This window comes from Cyprinodon variegatus, unplaced genomic scaffold (genome assembly GCF_000732505.1).
Source record: "Cyprinodon variegatus isolate N-32 unplaced genomic scaffold, C_variegatus-1.0 Scaffold186, whole genome shotgun sequence".
In the NCBI taxonomy this organism is placed as follows: Eukaryota; Metazoa; Chordata; class Actinopteri; order Cyprinodontiformes; family Cyprinodontidae; genus Cyprinodon; species Cyprinodon variegatus.
Window position 1 is genome coordinate 1 of NW_015150639.1, and position 14650 is coordinate 14650.

General features: G+C 38.5%; 1 protein-coding gene across 1 annotated transcript; it reads left to right on the forward strand.

Moving 5' to 3' along the window:
* Positions 1-1897: 1897 nt before the first annotated feature.
* Positions 1898-7955, forward strand: hrh1 (histamine receptor H1). Its single transcript, XM_015379140.1, has 2 exons — positions 1898-2076; positions 6118-7955. Exon 2 carries the CDS (start codon positions 6306-6308, stop codon positions 7953-7955), a length of 1650 nt encoding a protein of 549 aa, XP_015234626.1. The 5' UTR covers positions 1898-2076; positions 6118-6305.
* The last annotated feature ends 6695 nt before the right edge of the window (positions 7956-14650 follow it).

Below are 14650 nucleotides of genomic sequence, written 5' to 3' on the forward strand. Positions count from 1 at the left end.
GTAAAAAGTCGCCATAAAAATAAGTAGTAAAGTAAAAATATCAGAAAAATCTACTTGAGTACAGTAACAAAGTATTTGTACTTCGTTACTTCCCATCTTTGCTCTTTAGTTTGTTGGATAGCTAAACTATTAGAAACCTCCTGACATGGTCAAATAAATACAAAGTTTCTGTTATAAGATGAGAACACTTCTCGTGTTCTTGGAATGAAAATTATTTTGCACACAAGACAAATATGTATCTTTCAGATTTAAAATTATATTAACACCAGCACCAAGCTTTGACTTCTTCAAAAATATAAAAACATTTGTTTTTAGCAGGTCTAGTAGGCTACTACCAGGGCCGGAGCTTGATGGGGGGCCAGAGGTGGCCATGGCCACCCTTAGCCAATCCTTGGCCACCCCTACCATTTATTTCCCTCTAATACAGACGGTGGCAACAGTAATACTCTCAAGGGGAACATTGAAAACATTTTAATTTTTGATTTTAACAATTACTTGACAACAATCTGTGTTTGATGATGCACATCAATATACTAACATTAAAGATAAGTACAGAATACCAGCAGAAATAGGTTTTGTTTTTTATGGGGTAAAGAGGAAATGATGTGTCTCTGCAAGTGATTTAGGAGTCTCCAGTGAAATCATAGATAAATATCTATTTTAATTAAAACTTATTAAATAAGCATTTTGTGTAGGTATTAGGCTTGTAAATATCAATTTTATGCAGAATGGTTTCTGATAAAAGTAGGTAAGAAATGACAATGGAAAACCTAAAAGTGTCATGATTTTCTTAGATCTGACCCACATGCAGTAAACCACTCAGAGAACCAGTGTAAAAGTTTGAACAGATTTATTGATGAAACCAGCTGGGTTGGATTTAGGAAACACAGTGAACTAGTTAATCGAAACTGGAAGAGGGAAGGGAAGTATCAGTGGTTAGTTCAGGATCGGTGGGAACTTTGAACAATGACTTGGAAAGACAGAGAAATCAGGACTCGCGTTAGTGGAGAAAACTTTCCTCCCAGAATCCAGTCAGTGTGGGTTTTTCCAGAGGTTGATACACGTTGGAGGGCGGACAGGTATAGACTTAATTAGACCCAGGGGAGCAATTGAGCGGACTGTCACTTGGGAATCCAGGAGGACATGAACAGAATTTGTGTAGGTTTATCCCCTGCTCAGTGTGAGACTCAAACAATCCTTCCAGGGGGAGAAGGCCAAACATCCAGCTTGCAGGGAGGCTTCCTGACGAAAAGGCAAAGACAAAAAGTAGGTTAGGCTCAGCGAAAAAACAAAGACTAAGTTAGACTCAGAAAAACTCAGCTTGGCTAGAGTACCAAAACTGGCAAACACTCTGGCGCTGAGGTAGTGACAGTCCATGACTCAAATAGTCCTTAGTGATTAGTTAACCAGCCGCAGGTGTGTGAGAGGACCAACGAGGACAGGGCACAACCTGGTGGTGGAGGGAAAGAAGACACAAAAGCACAACCCACACAAACTGGATTCCTAACAAAAAGAATTTTATTCCCTATACCTTTCATTTAGAAAGCACGGATGTTTGAATATATTTGCCTATTTTTTATTTTATTTTATTTTTTTAGCAAAGGCTGTGGTAAAGTATAGTTTGTCTTTATTTAGAAAATATGGATGTTTTGCTTGTTAAATGTCCTGTTGGAACAGTGTAGAATGACGGTGAGGTTGTGGTGCCTATCTACCCCCCTCAGTGTACATTGGTTATTGCTTGGCCACCCTCATAAACATTTTCTGGCTACGCCCCTGCCTACTACGAAGAAGTTAAAGGCTGTTCGCGCGTAAGTGTTCAGTGAATCATCAGCTGAATCATGGCACATTGTGCGCAATTCCCAGTAAAACCCCGTTCCTGCAGCTTGACGAGCTGCTGTTCGCCGCTTTTTATGATATTAACTCCAAAGTTCAGCGCAGATGCGTGAAGGGAGGAGTGATCTGAGGAAGGATGAAGGTGATCCATGTCCAACTCCGACCGTCTCTCACTCATTTTCGGATTTCTGTGGGGAAAGAGTTTGGAATGAAGAGGATTTTGCTGCGCGTCAGCATCCAGAGGTAGGTCTTTCATATCATTTCTAAACAGCTAAACTTATAATAGAAAGACAGTGGATATGCATTTTTATGAGTCTCCTTCTAGTCTTTAAAAAGTTCCTTGTGAGATTTTACCGATAATCAACAGGTGTTTTCTATGCGCATCCATATTTTCGATCCATGCACCCAATTATGCTCCACCGGACCAGCGTTGCAATAATTAGTGCCTGTTCCAATCTGTAATGAAATTAAACATTCTGCGCTGATTACGCATGATTGCATTGTAGCTTAATGTTCCCCGGCTGTTTCCTGGCGCGCTGAGTCTACCTGCAGTATTCCTCATGGTTTATTGTTTTGTCCATAGGTTGACTCGCAAGTGACAGCGATGAGTATGACGGGTGCTGAATGCATGTACCCATGGCATGTATAGAGTACAGACTCCCAGGCGCACAAAGGAAAAATAATGAAAAATCAGTTAAGTTTATGTAAAACCAGGTAGTCTATTTGTTTTGGGTTCAGGTGAGATTCATAAATCGGTTATTTTATTGTATCTTTGTGTCTCTTTTTGAAATTTGACCAGCAGATTGCATTAATAGGTTATTGTGTGCCTCTGTTTTTTGGAAATGGTCTGATTGTCTACACCCTTTTACTATTTAAAATGCATCATCAACATGAATCCACTTATGTTTAAAAATGTATGAACATAAGCACATTCTCCCAGACCTGAAGATGGAAAAACATCCAGAGATGAACGTTAATGTTCAGATTTTTATACTCAGACCTCACCTAAGGTATGAGAAATTAAGGACATTGACTACACACAAAACAGCATAGAATGGATGTCAAACATTTTTATTTGTCTTTGAGTTTATCAAAAAATAATGCTTTGATAGTTTCCATTACAATTATTGTTTCAAAGTTTTCTGAATCTATCATTTTAATGTATTTTTTTTTTTTTTTCATTTTATAACCTGAGAACTGTGATTATAAAGATTCAAAATGTGGTAGTCATGCTAATGCTCCTAAATTCATTTTGGTGTCATTTCTATGTATTATGTATACATATGGCTTATCTTTTGTAATAATTTGTATCATTAAATCTTTTTTTTTTCTTTTTATTACATTTTCCTTTTTGTTTTATTTTTTGTTTTGTTTTTTTGCTCTGTCTTCAGCACTTTGTGATTTTCATCATAGATAGAAGATAACCAGATAATGTTAACTTACTACATCTTTGCAGCAGCCACATTGACTAGTGGGCTCATCTCTCCAAATATTTTTCGGTGCATACTGAAACCCTATATGCCAGATACACCAGGAATGTATACCAAACCCACAGCCAAATAAATATTGTTGTCTTTACAATGAATCATTGTTTATTTAATCAACAACTTGAACAGGAGTTGGTGCCCAAATTCAGATCTTGCCGTGAGCCCCCAAAAGGTTTTGGGCTGGCTCTGTTTAAATTTAAAGATGTTGAAACAAAACATTCACTGCTTGATCAATTTATCATTTATCCAACATGAAAAAAAAGATTTCTCCATTAATATAACATGTTGAATAAAGGATGATAACTTAGCGAGGCACCACTGAAAACCTCAACTCTGAAATGCTTATTTATGGGAGGTTCTCAACACTAAACGCCTAAACCCTAAATATTTGAATTTTTGTTTTCTTTTTTACAAGAAAAGCATGTATACGTATACCACCTGATCAAACAAACAAACAAACAAAAAAACAGGGAGACACATCAATCGCTTTGCTAATGTAGGCCCTATCAGCACTGCTTCTAATTTTCCTCAATATTTCAACAGATTTAATATGCCAATTTGTATGCTATTTTCTATAATATTTCTATTTTGAATCTAACAAATACACAAGAAACATTGATGTGAGATGAAGGTCAAAATATTAAGAAATTAAAATCTATATACAAATAACGTCATCAGCACCCATGGCAACTGGCTTATTTTAGTCCATTCTCATAAAAAAGCTGTACCCCCAACTGTTGCGAATAAGTGTTTCTCAGCACCACAGTGATATGCTTTAAAATCAGATGTCTTGGGGCACTTTATTTATTTTTCATTCATATGTGTTGTTGCATATACTTCTGATAACCTTATGACACAAGTTCACATGACTCTGCAGACATATTAGCTTTGTCTCCTTCAGGAAAATGGCACCATTTTTCTGCTGCTGGGTTTGTGATGGGATTCACTGCACTCTCCTTGTGTAAGTGTTGAAGAAAGCCAGCTGGACAGTGAACGAGAGAAGGATGACCACAGATTTAAATCTCTACAGAGCTATGGAGTTGACTGTAGAAACAATCCAAGGCAATACACACCAATATGATGAACAATTTTTTTCTGTCTATCTGTGATGTAGGTCAAGACTCCTCTTTAAATCAACATAAAGAGAATTAAAATTCATTTCTATTGGCATTTTATTTAGCAATATATACTAAAAGACTTCACAATACATCAAAGTATATAAGAAAATATATATTTTGGGGTGATTTTATGTAGTTGTTTACTCAGCCTGTTGACAATTTTTTTTACAGTATCTTGCAAATGTATTGACACCACCTATACATTTAAAAAAATATTTTGTCAATTTAAAAATACAAACACACTTTGAACATCAAACACAAAGAACCTCATAACTGTGACATTTAAGAAAAAAGGGTACAGTGTTTTTCACCATGTGAGAGTTGCATCCCTAATCAACCTTGCTGAGTCAATAATTTTGCTGCAATTATAGCTGTAAGTTCCTTGTGATATGTCTCAATCAGCCTGAATTAAACACAGTTCTTTATCAAAATAGCTCAGACTGACTTAGATTGCAAGAGTGTAAATGACATTTGTTCTAAGTCTTACCACAGACTTAGGTGTGGACTTTTACTCAGCCATTCTAATACATGAATACAATTAGATCTGAAATAAGCCCTGTCTGAATGTTTACATTTGCAGATCTTCTAGAAAACAACCTCCAGCAAATTCTTAGTAACCTCTAACATGTATTCTTCCAGATCTGCGCTGTATTATATACTATCCATATTCCATCAACTCTGACCAGCTTTCTTCTCTTTGTTGTAAAAAAGTATTGTAACATTAGCATTATTTTTAGGAGACTTGTATTCAGACTGAACAGGGAAACTGTGGTGTTATGAAACCAGAGCATTTCTTTCAAATGCTGACTGTGTTTCCTGGTAAACTGGAAACAGGACTTTGAAATTTCTTGTGTCTTCTTTCTTGCCATTCTTTTTCAAAGAATTGAGTTATCCATTGCATGGCTAACGCCGGGCTCACACTGTGAAACTCAGCTGGGGAGTGGGCACCACAAGGAAACCAGATCATTAAAATCAATATGTGCACTCACAGCCACAGTGCCGGTGCAGTGACCTAGGTAGTTTATAAGTCATTCCACAACAATGAAGTTTAGCCTAAACCTGCAGCGGACTCTGGATCAAGCTCCAAAAGTTACCTGACACACACAAAAAAAAAAAACTAATGAAAAAACAATGGCAAATTTCAAAATAAAATCAACTCACAAATCTGCACCAAACTGACTAGCGAAACAGAAAGGGCATAACAGAAACATGGTGAAACAGGATATACAGGGATTTTATGAGCACCGATTGAGAGTTTTGCTCAAGAACTGCTGGGAAGAGCGTAAAAACATGTGAACTTAGCGTACTTTCTGTGCCTGGAGCCACTACTTGGCCAGCCTGGCCATAGCCTCAGGGTGAGTGATTTTTAGCAGCACACCTGCTCTGCAGCTGCACTTCAGCAGTGACATATTCCATGTGTCGCCCGATGTAAGAGTCATGACATTGGATTCTCCCACCTGAGCTGTGATTCTGTGTAATGCCTCCATAGTAACCATGGGTCCTTCGGCTGTTTCTCTAATTCATGCTGTCCTTTCCAGGCCTGTTACTTGTATTTTCATAAATTTGTACTTCTTCACTTTCTTTCTGACTTATACACCATTAGGCTTGGTTACATCAGCTTGTTTCTCAAAATTCACGAGTTGTCAGAAGGTTCATCTGTCCTGTTTTATGTGTTACAGATGCCTGGATTTTCAACAAGATGGGCCAACCGACATAAGGAATACTGATCAATACTCAAGATGGGCTGCTGTTCTACAAGTCAGAGTGCTGTCAGGGACAGGATCAATAAAATACATCACTGTTCTGATCAAACAACTAAAAGTTGTCCTGAATGTGACTGGATAAAGAGGAATTCTTTTCACTTAACATGATGGAATCTAGTGTATCGCTTTTTACGGATTCCCTAGAACTGATCCCTAACAACTATGGCAACCACAGCAACAAGAGCTGGAGCAATGACCCACATGGTGGCAACCTGAGGCATAACCAAACCCAGAGCCTCCATTTCCACTTCCATAGTGCACTCCTTGGAGTATCTCTGGGCCTTCTCTCTCTCCTCACCATCATAATGAACCTACTTGTCCTCTATGCAGTGAAGAGAGAAAAGACTCTCCACACTGTGGGGAACCTGTACATTGTTAGCCTATCGGTGGCTGATCTTATCGTGGGGACGACAGTAATGCCTCTGAACTTAATGTATCTGCTTGAAGATGAGTGGAGGCTGGGACGTGCAGTGTGCCAGTTTTGGCTAATCATGGACTATGTGGCCAGTACAGCTTCAATCTTTAGCTTGTTTATCCTGTGTTTGGATCGGTACCGCTCAGTGAGGCAGCCTTTGAAATACCTCAAGTATCGAACACGCGGAAAAGCCAGCTTGATGATATCTGGAGCCTGGTTACTCTCAATGATGTGGATTATTCCCATTTTAGGATGGAGGTCTTTCACACATGTGGACCTTAAACCTGAGGAGGAGAACAAATGTGACACAGACTTTCGCTTCGTAACATGGTTTAAAGTTATAACAGCGGTTTTCAACTTTTATGTCCCCTCAATTTTGATGCTGTGGTTTTATACACATATTTATCTGGCTGTGAGGCAGCATCTAAGAGACAGAGAGAGAATTATTCATCCAGCAGATTCATTTGGGGAAAATGAGAATGGAGGCAATGCGCCAAGCCCTAAAAGATATGACTCCAAATCACCCCAGAGCGAGACAGAGGCCTCCCTGAAACAATCCAAAAAAGACAGACATCTGGACCGAAACACTCTTGACCAGAGATATTCCCTTGAAGATGGTGAGAGAACTAAAGCTGCTTCATTTAGAACTAACAGAAAAATAGGTGTGAATTGCCAACAGACGTCACTGCTTTCCATGACAACAAAACACCTCAGAATAGCACGCAAGGCTAAAACTGGTTCACTGCCTCCAGAAGAGAAGCAGCCAGACTCAGAGATTCCCCTGAACCGGCCGTCTGTGCCACGGGATACGACATGTTCAGTTGGAAATAATGATATCAAGCATCAAGCCTCTCTCAATGAATGCCACGTCACTGTGACAAACTCTCTGAGCGGTGTCTGCGGTATCAGTCCAGTGTCAGATGTGCAAAGGTACACAAATGTTCTCTGCAACAGCTTTGACCCGAGCCAGGCTCTTCCATGGCCTGAGGAAGGGGTTGAGGATGCCAGGATAGACCCAGAGGATGGAGTGACTCTGAAACAGGCATGGCATAGGTTTATAGACCAGTCACGACATCGGATTCAAAGTCTGAGAATCCATAAAGAGCACAAAGCTGCCAAGCAGTTAGGATTCATAATTGCTGCCTTCTTATTATGTTGGATCCCTTACTTTATTGTGTTCATGGTCATGGCTTTTTGTCCAGAGTGCGTCCATGACGACCTTCATATGTTCACCATCTGGCTTGGTTACATCAACTCTACTCTAAATCCTTTCATATACCCACTCTGCAATGGTAACTTTAAACGTGTCTTCAAAAATATTCTTAAGATTAATTGGTGAATGATATGTCAAGAGACAAGTATAGAATCAAACAAGTTCAGAGCTGTTTAATCGTTAATTATAGAGATCATACAAGAAATTACCAATGATCTTGGATTTTGAAAAATGTTGATAAAGTTACTGCATATTTGAGGTGGCATGTTTTTTTCTCCCATATGTTTTACATTTTATTTTTTTTTTACTGAACAAATAAATAATTATTTTATGCGTTTATCAGACTGAAACTGATACATTGTGTCTAGACATAAAGGTTTTCATTCTTAAGGCAAGTATTTAAGTATTGCACATTTTAATTCAAGTCTTGAACATGAACAGAACATGATGAATAAAACACAAAAGTACATTGCAGGGGCATAATGGGGAAAGTGGGTCTGCAAAGTAAAACTAATGATCTTTCATTTAACAGTTTAGATACAACAGTTAACTGCAAGAACATATTTTTTTGTCTTAATTTAAAAAACATCAGCACCTTTACAGACTTTTTTTTTTTGTTTTTTTTATAAAAGAAGTCAAACTTTAGAACTAGAGTGGTGTTCTCTACTTTCTTAGTGTTCGTAAAGATCCCCTCAGTAGCAATCAGTATCAATTGTGGTGAGAGGAATGGCGTTCACTTCCTGTTTTAATTGCTGATCTACATTCTGTGGTGCTGCTCAGGCTATCTCCGCCTGAGCCAAGTGTTCTTTTCTGTGAAATCCAATTTATTATAACTGCCCAGAAGCAATTTTAAACACTGCTGCACTTTTCTACTGAGAACTTGTGGCGTTAACAAGGTTTTTACTTCTAGTAGTAAGGGGCAGCTATCCTAGGCTAATGCCAGCTTAGCACTGCTATGGCTTCTCTCTCTCTCCCCTGACCCTTTTCTAATCTTTCTTCTTCCTCTCCTCTCTCCTGCTCTCTATGTCAGATGTTCAGTTATTCCTCTACCTCTTTTAGTGAAAACTGTATATGTAATAAGTGTTGTATTTTTGTAGCTTTGGAGGCGAGGGTGCCAGACTTGGAGTTCTGGCTTAGAGCTGCAGAACATCCTTGATATAGAGTAGGCCCCATTGTTAACAGCCCGGAAATACCAAGACCAGGGACATGTCCACATAGTGGTCCTCCAACAGTTTCTAAGCAGCGAGATGACTTGGTGAAGGTACACAGAGAAAGTAGTTGTAGATCTCTGCCAGATGGTCACCACCAACCTGTCCATGTTTCTAACCAATTTTCCGCGCTAAGTGACGAACCCACTGGGAAGCCCAATCTGGTAACTGGCAGTTTCATGGTCAGAAACGTGGCAGTAGATACAGCAGGGACCATAATGTGCCGGGGGCCAGAACAGGCACACTTTGGATGGTGCAGCTATTCTTTCTAGGAATCTGGCCAAATTTGTCCTCGAATACCCTGACAGCCAAGGGTGCAGACCAGGAAGCAACACTGAAGTTTAACAAACCTCTCTGCAGCTTCTCTACTGTTACCATCTCATTACATTATCCAGACATTGGTTGTTTCTCAATTTACAAGAACGCAAAGTCGGACTCTTGTTCTTGCAAAGTATGTTCTTGACAAGAACACAGGAATGTATGGACTCAGGAAGAACGGACAGAGGCTTAGTTGTGGCATCACCACGTGCTCAGCTTGTCTGAAACTGCATTTCACCTCCTGTTATTAATAGTCTCTAAGTATAAATTCCTACTTTTTTCATTTAGTGGGGGAATAATAATGAACACAGTCAGATAAACAAAACTCAAATGAACCTTTGGCCAAATAAAACAACAATCTCACCATCAGAGCCAGTGACTGAGGCCGCAGCAAGAGGAATATGTCAGCTTAAATGAGGCCACTCCCTCTAGATATTTACATTTTCATATACCCAGAACTTCTGAAGAGAAGGAGGAGTAGTAACAATCTCTCAGTCTGACTTACTGATTATTTTGAAGTCAGTAAATAAGTACAATTATTTTAAACATTTAACACTTAGTTTCCTTCGTCCAAATTACAGAGCAACAAAATCTAATCTTTAGCTTCTCTTCATTGGTTTCCTGTCAGACCTAGAATAGAATGAATAATACTCCTTCTCACAAATAAAGCCTTTAATGAACAAGTTCCGTTTTATATCAAAGATCTTATTGTACCATATGTTCTTAACAGAGCACTTCACTATCAATCTACAGGTTTACTACTGATTCCTAGAATTAAGTAGTTGTACTAATTAAGTACAATGGGAGACAGATCATTTAGTTCTCTTAGATCCTTTAGGCAGACACCCTGTCTACTTTTATGACTAGGCTTCAAACCTTTCCTTTAAAAAAAAAAAAAGCTTACAATGGCTAAGCTTACACTGAGTTATCTCTCTGGATATGCTGCTATAGGCTTAGACAGCTGGAGGACATAGGGACCCCTTATTACAATTCTGCTTCATTCTATCTCTATTCTCCCATTCTGCAGTATTTTCCAGCCTCTAACTTAATACTCTCTGTTTTTCTCCTAATAGTAGCTTCATATGGTCTGTTCCTGTTTGGCTGTGACTCCATCCTGGAGAGAAATATCAGCTGTGCTGTGGACATCAACTCCTTTGTTTCTAGATGTAGGAGCTTGACCTTTTTTTCAATGTAGCTCTTTTTTCTTACAATGACTACCTGTATGGAGTTGCTTAATACCTTTTGTATCTTTGCATCTTTCTGTATGTCTGCTTGTGTCTCCTTGAACCTCAGTCAGCCTGGGCAGATGGCTGCTCACACTGAGCCTGGTTCTGCTGAAGGTTTCTTTCTGTTCAAAGGGATTTTTCCTCTCCAGTGTCGCTACATACATGCTTGGTTTGAGGGATTGCAGAGTCAATTTAATGAGTCACCATTGTTGTCGAGTTAATGAGGCGATGCAATCAGCTGGTTTTCTTTTGATAGAAAACTTTTAACCAGTCTGACTGTATGATCTGGTTGAATTGTCTCTGTAAAGTGCCTTGAGATGACGTGTTGTTAATTGATACTATTAACTGTATGCTGCTAAAACAAATAAAGGTAACACTTAAATAACACATCCTAGATCTGAATGAATAAAATCTTCTTTTTAAATATTCTATTTTATGGCTTACTGTTCTTTACAATGTTTAATGTGCTGACAATAAAGTCAAACAAAAATCATCAATGGAAATCAAATTTGTTAACCAATGTAGGCCTGGATTTTAAATCACACAAAATAAAAGCAGAAAAACACTACAGGCTGATCCAACCTTAATTGAATGTCTTTAAAACAGTTCAAAATTATGCTCAATATGGTGTGTGGCCACCATGTGCCCAACGTTCATAGCTTCAATGCCTTCATCTAAGAAGAACTGCTGACACACTCCAGTCACATTAGGTCTAGCATTTGCCTGCATTAGGAGACATCCAGGGCCTACCACAAACGCATACAGTCTCACAAGGGATCTTAAGACCTCATTTTGGAGCCTAATACTACTCATGCTACCTCTGGTGAGCACATGGAGGGCCATGTGGCCCTCTAAAGAAATGCCACCCTACACCATTAATGACCTACTGCCACACCAGTCGTGCTGAAAGATGTTGTAGGCAGCAGATCGCCCTCCACAGTGTCTCCAGACTGGTCACGTCTGTCACATGTGGTCAGTGTGAGCCTGCTAAGAAGAGCACAGGGCACCAGTGGTGAATTTGCACACATTGGTGTTCCTCAACAAATGCCAAGCATCCTGCATTTGTTGGGCTGTAAGCACAACCCCCAATCTTTGGATGTGTTGAATCCTAAGGGTACAGTTTGATTAAAGTTAAATTGTGTTCCCTTTGTTTTTTGGAGCAGTGTAAATAAACTGAATTGTATTGAATTGAACTGAACTGGAGCTGTCTGTTTAACTTATTAAGCAACCAGTTAGGATTTCCTTAAGAAATCAATCAAAGATAAATGCATTGATGAGTTTTGTTAAATACTGCTGAGACATTAGATCCTTAATCCTGGAAATGCTCATCAGGCTGATTTTTTACTGCCTTTATGTTCCTTTGAAGGATCAAGTGTGAGTTCATTGTTAAACTCTTAAGGGTATAGTTTGGATTTACTCAAAGGGAGTTGGTAATGGGTTACTATCACCAATAAAGAGTATATCTTTCAGTAGACCAATTTAAAGCTTGTCTCAGTTGGGAGAAACAAAAAGAAGATTATATTAAACACTTCTTGGCTGTGTCTGAATATCCGCCCTATATAGGCGTTACACAAATTTTTATGAGTGTCCGAATGTCTAGTGGATGTAAAAGTAGTGGCCTCAAAATTTCCCACAATAAACCTTGAAAAGAAGTATTCATAGATGGTCCTAGACTACCAGCTATATCCCAGAATACTTTGAAAGAGCTCTCCTCGCAAAGCATCATGGGAATGTTCTGGGTATGAGAGAGAACAAAGATTGCGCAAGCACCGTGAAGGGTGCCAGAGTCATCTGGTCAACGGGGAGCAAGCAGTAGTGGTCATGTCTCTGAACGGTCATTTAACAGAGTGCACTATAAAGTCCACTATATAGTTGCCTCTCTATATAGTGATTGAGGGGTTCAGGAGTTAGGGGCGGACGTTCGAACACAGCCCTGGACTTGCACTGAGTTACCCTGGACATCCATACTTAACACTTTCTGTTTTACCAACCTACCGGTATTTCAAATAGGCCACTCTCTAAAGAACCATTCAATTGAGAGGTGTTGCTGGTCTAGATGTTTAGAAAACATTACTCATAAAAGCTCCAAATTAACCTTTGAGTTTGTAATTATTTCACAAATGCAGAGATTTGCTTTGCTCTTAACTCTGCTTTAGAGCTTTTTGTTAGCTGTCTGTGAAGCATTTAACAGCCTACACATTTACACCGGTAATGGCGGGATGAAAGACATTACTTTTCCTTGCATTTCTTGAATTGCGCTGCTAAAGGTGGCTACATGTTGGAGTAGCTCTGCTACCTTACCCCTGATATTTTCTTTTGTAAGTTACTGTAACATTTAATTTCCCTTTGGGATTAATAAAGTATTATGGAATTGAATGTCATGTAGACAAATAGCTTTAGAGTAGATAGTGTCTAAGGGTCATTCAGAATCAGTGACCCCAAGATGCCAGTCTTTGCTACAGTAGATGTTTGCATATTTTTATCATTCTCACTGCAAGGGGTGGCAGGATAAACTTGGATCTTCATCCATCGTTGTTTTTAATATTAAAAAACTAATGCCATTAGCTAATTTCTTGAAATGCCTTATCTTATGTGGAATAATATTTTTTTTTCTCACTTGAATAGAATATAGTTGTTGTTTTTATTTATTTTTTTTATTGAAGACTAGCCATTAGAAATAAGCCTTTATGTCATGATTATTTGTTGGGGTAATAGGACATTTGAGGTTTCTTAAGATAAATAAAAAATATCAAGAATGCTTTTTTTATAACAGTTGGGGGGCAGGCTGCATTGTAGTGGTACAGTATACATTATGTAAAATGTGTGTGAATGTAAATCCCTTTATTGTCCCACAATGTAGAGAGTGAAAATACAGGTCAAAATACTTTCAATTTGACCCTTCTCCTTGGGCAGCAATGGGCTGCCATTGTGTGGTGCCCGGTGAGCCGTGTGGGGTTAAGGGTTTTGCTCAGGAACCCAGAGTGGAGGCTGTGGGGATCAAACCGGGTACTTGAAACCTTCTCAGAGCACAAGTGCACTGCTCTAACCCACTAGGCCAATAGTCCCCATTATCTCTAGAGCATGTATGGGTATTCTATGGATACCTGTATAAAAATATCCATCAAATTGTACAACTGTAATCTTAAACACATTTACTTTGAGAGCTTTGGTACATCTTCACCAGGGATACAAATAAGGTTGTAGAGAGTATTAAAAGGCTGATAGGAACTCTGTACAGCATCCCTTATTTTTTTCTTTCTTTTTTTTTAAAGTAAGACCTATAGTTCTAGGCTTATACAATATGTCAATCACACCCTAGATGGAAGAGGGTAGCAACTCTGCTTTGATTTCTAATGTCATAGATTTCATTTATTGTCCAGAGAACGGTCTTAATGCTGACAGCAAACAGAATTGTATTTTTTAACGAATGCTATGTTAAATTGTTTACATAGAAATTGTATTTATGTATTTCATGTCTTACAGTTGTTCAATGTGAGTAACATGAAACAGCACAACGTCTATCACTTGATTATAAAGAGAGTCATCCATTGGTGGGTAATTCTGTGATTTTTCACATGATTCTCTCATCAATAAATCAAAATTTGAAACATAAGTTTCCCTTTCATTTTTTTTTTGTCTTTGAAATTAAACAGATGTAATGTCAGCTCAGAAATATCATTGATCATAAAAAGAAGTTATAAACCAGTTTTTTTTTTTTCTAAATTTGCAGCATAATATTCACGTCCGATGTTGAAAACAACCTAAGTAATCTACAAAGCAATAGTGATCAAAGCATCAGTCCACAAATAAAATTATGGATTCAACTATAATATTAACTCATAGCCAGTGGCACAGTTTATCTTTACCAACATATTGTGCAGAGTTGTAGAATACGATAATAAAAGCATCTGACTGTCAACAGCAGTGTGTTTTCAGTCAGAGGCTGCTTAAGAGCGACTGAAAGACCAATGGCAACCGGAGATATTTCCAGTTTTGTAGAAACCTGAATCATATGAGCTACCATGATATTATACTTCCTTTTGGGTTTAAAAAAATATTTCTGAATTTG

Bases quoted from the DNA above. Each gene is read 5' to 3' on its own strand.
- hrh1 (XM_015379140.1), top strand. From the start codon at position 6,306: ATGATGGAATCTAGTGTATCGCTTTTTACGGATTCCCTAGAACTGATC.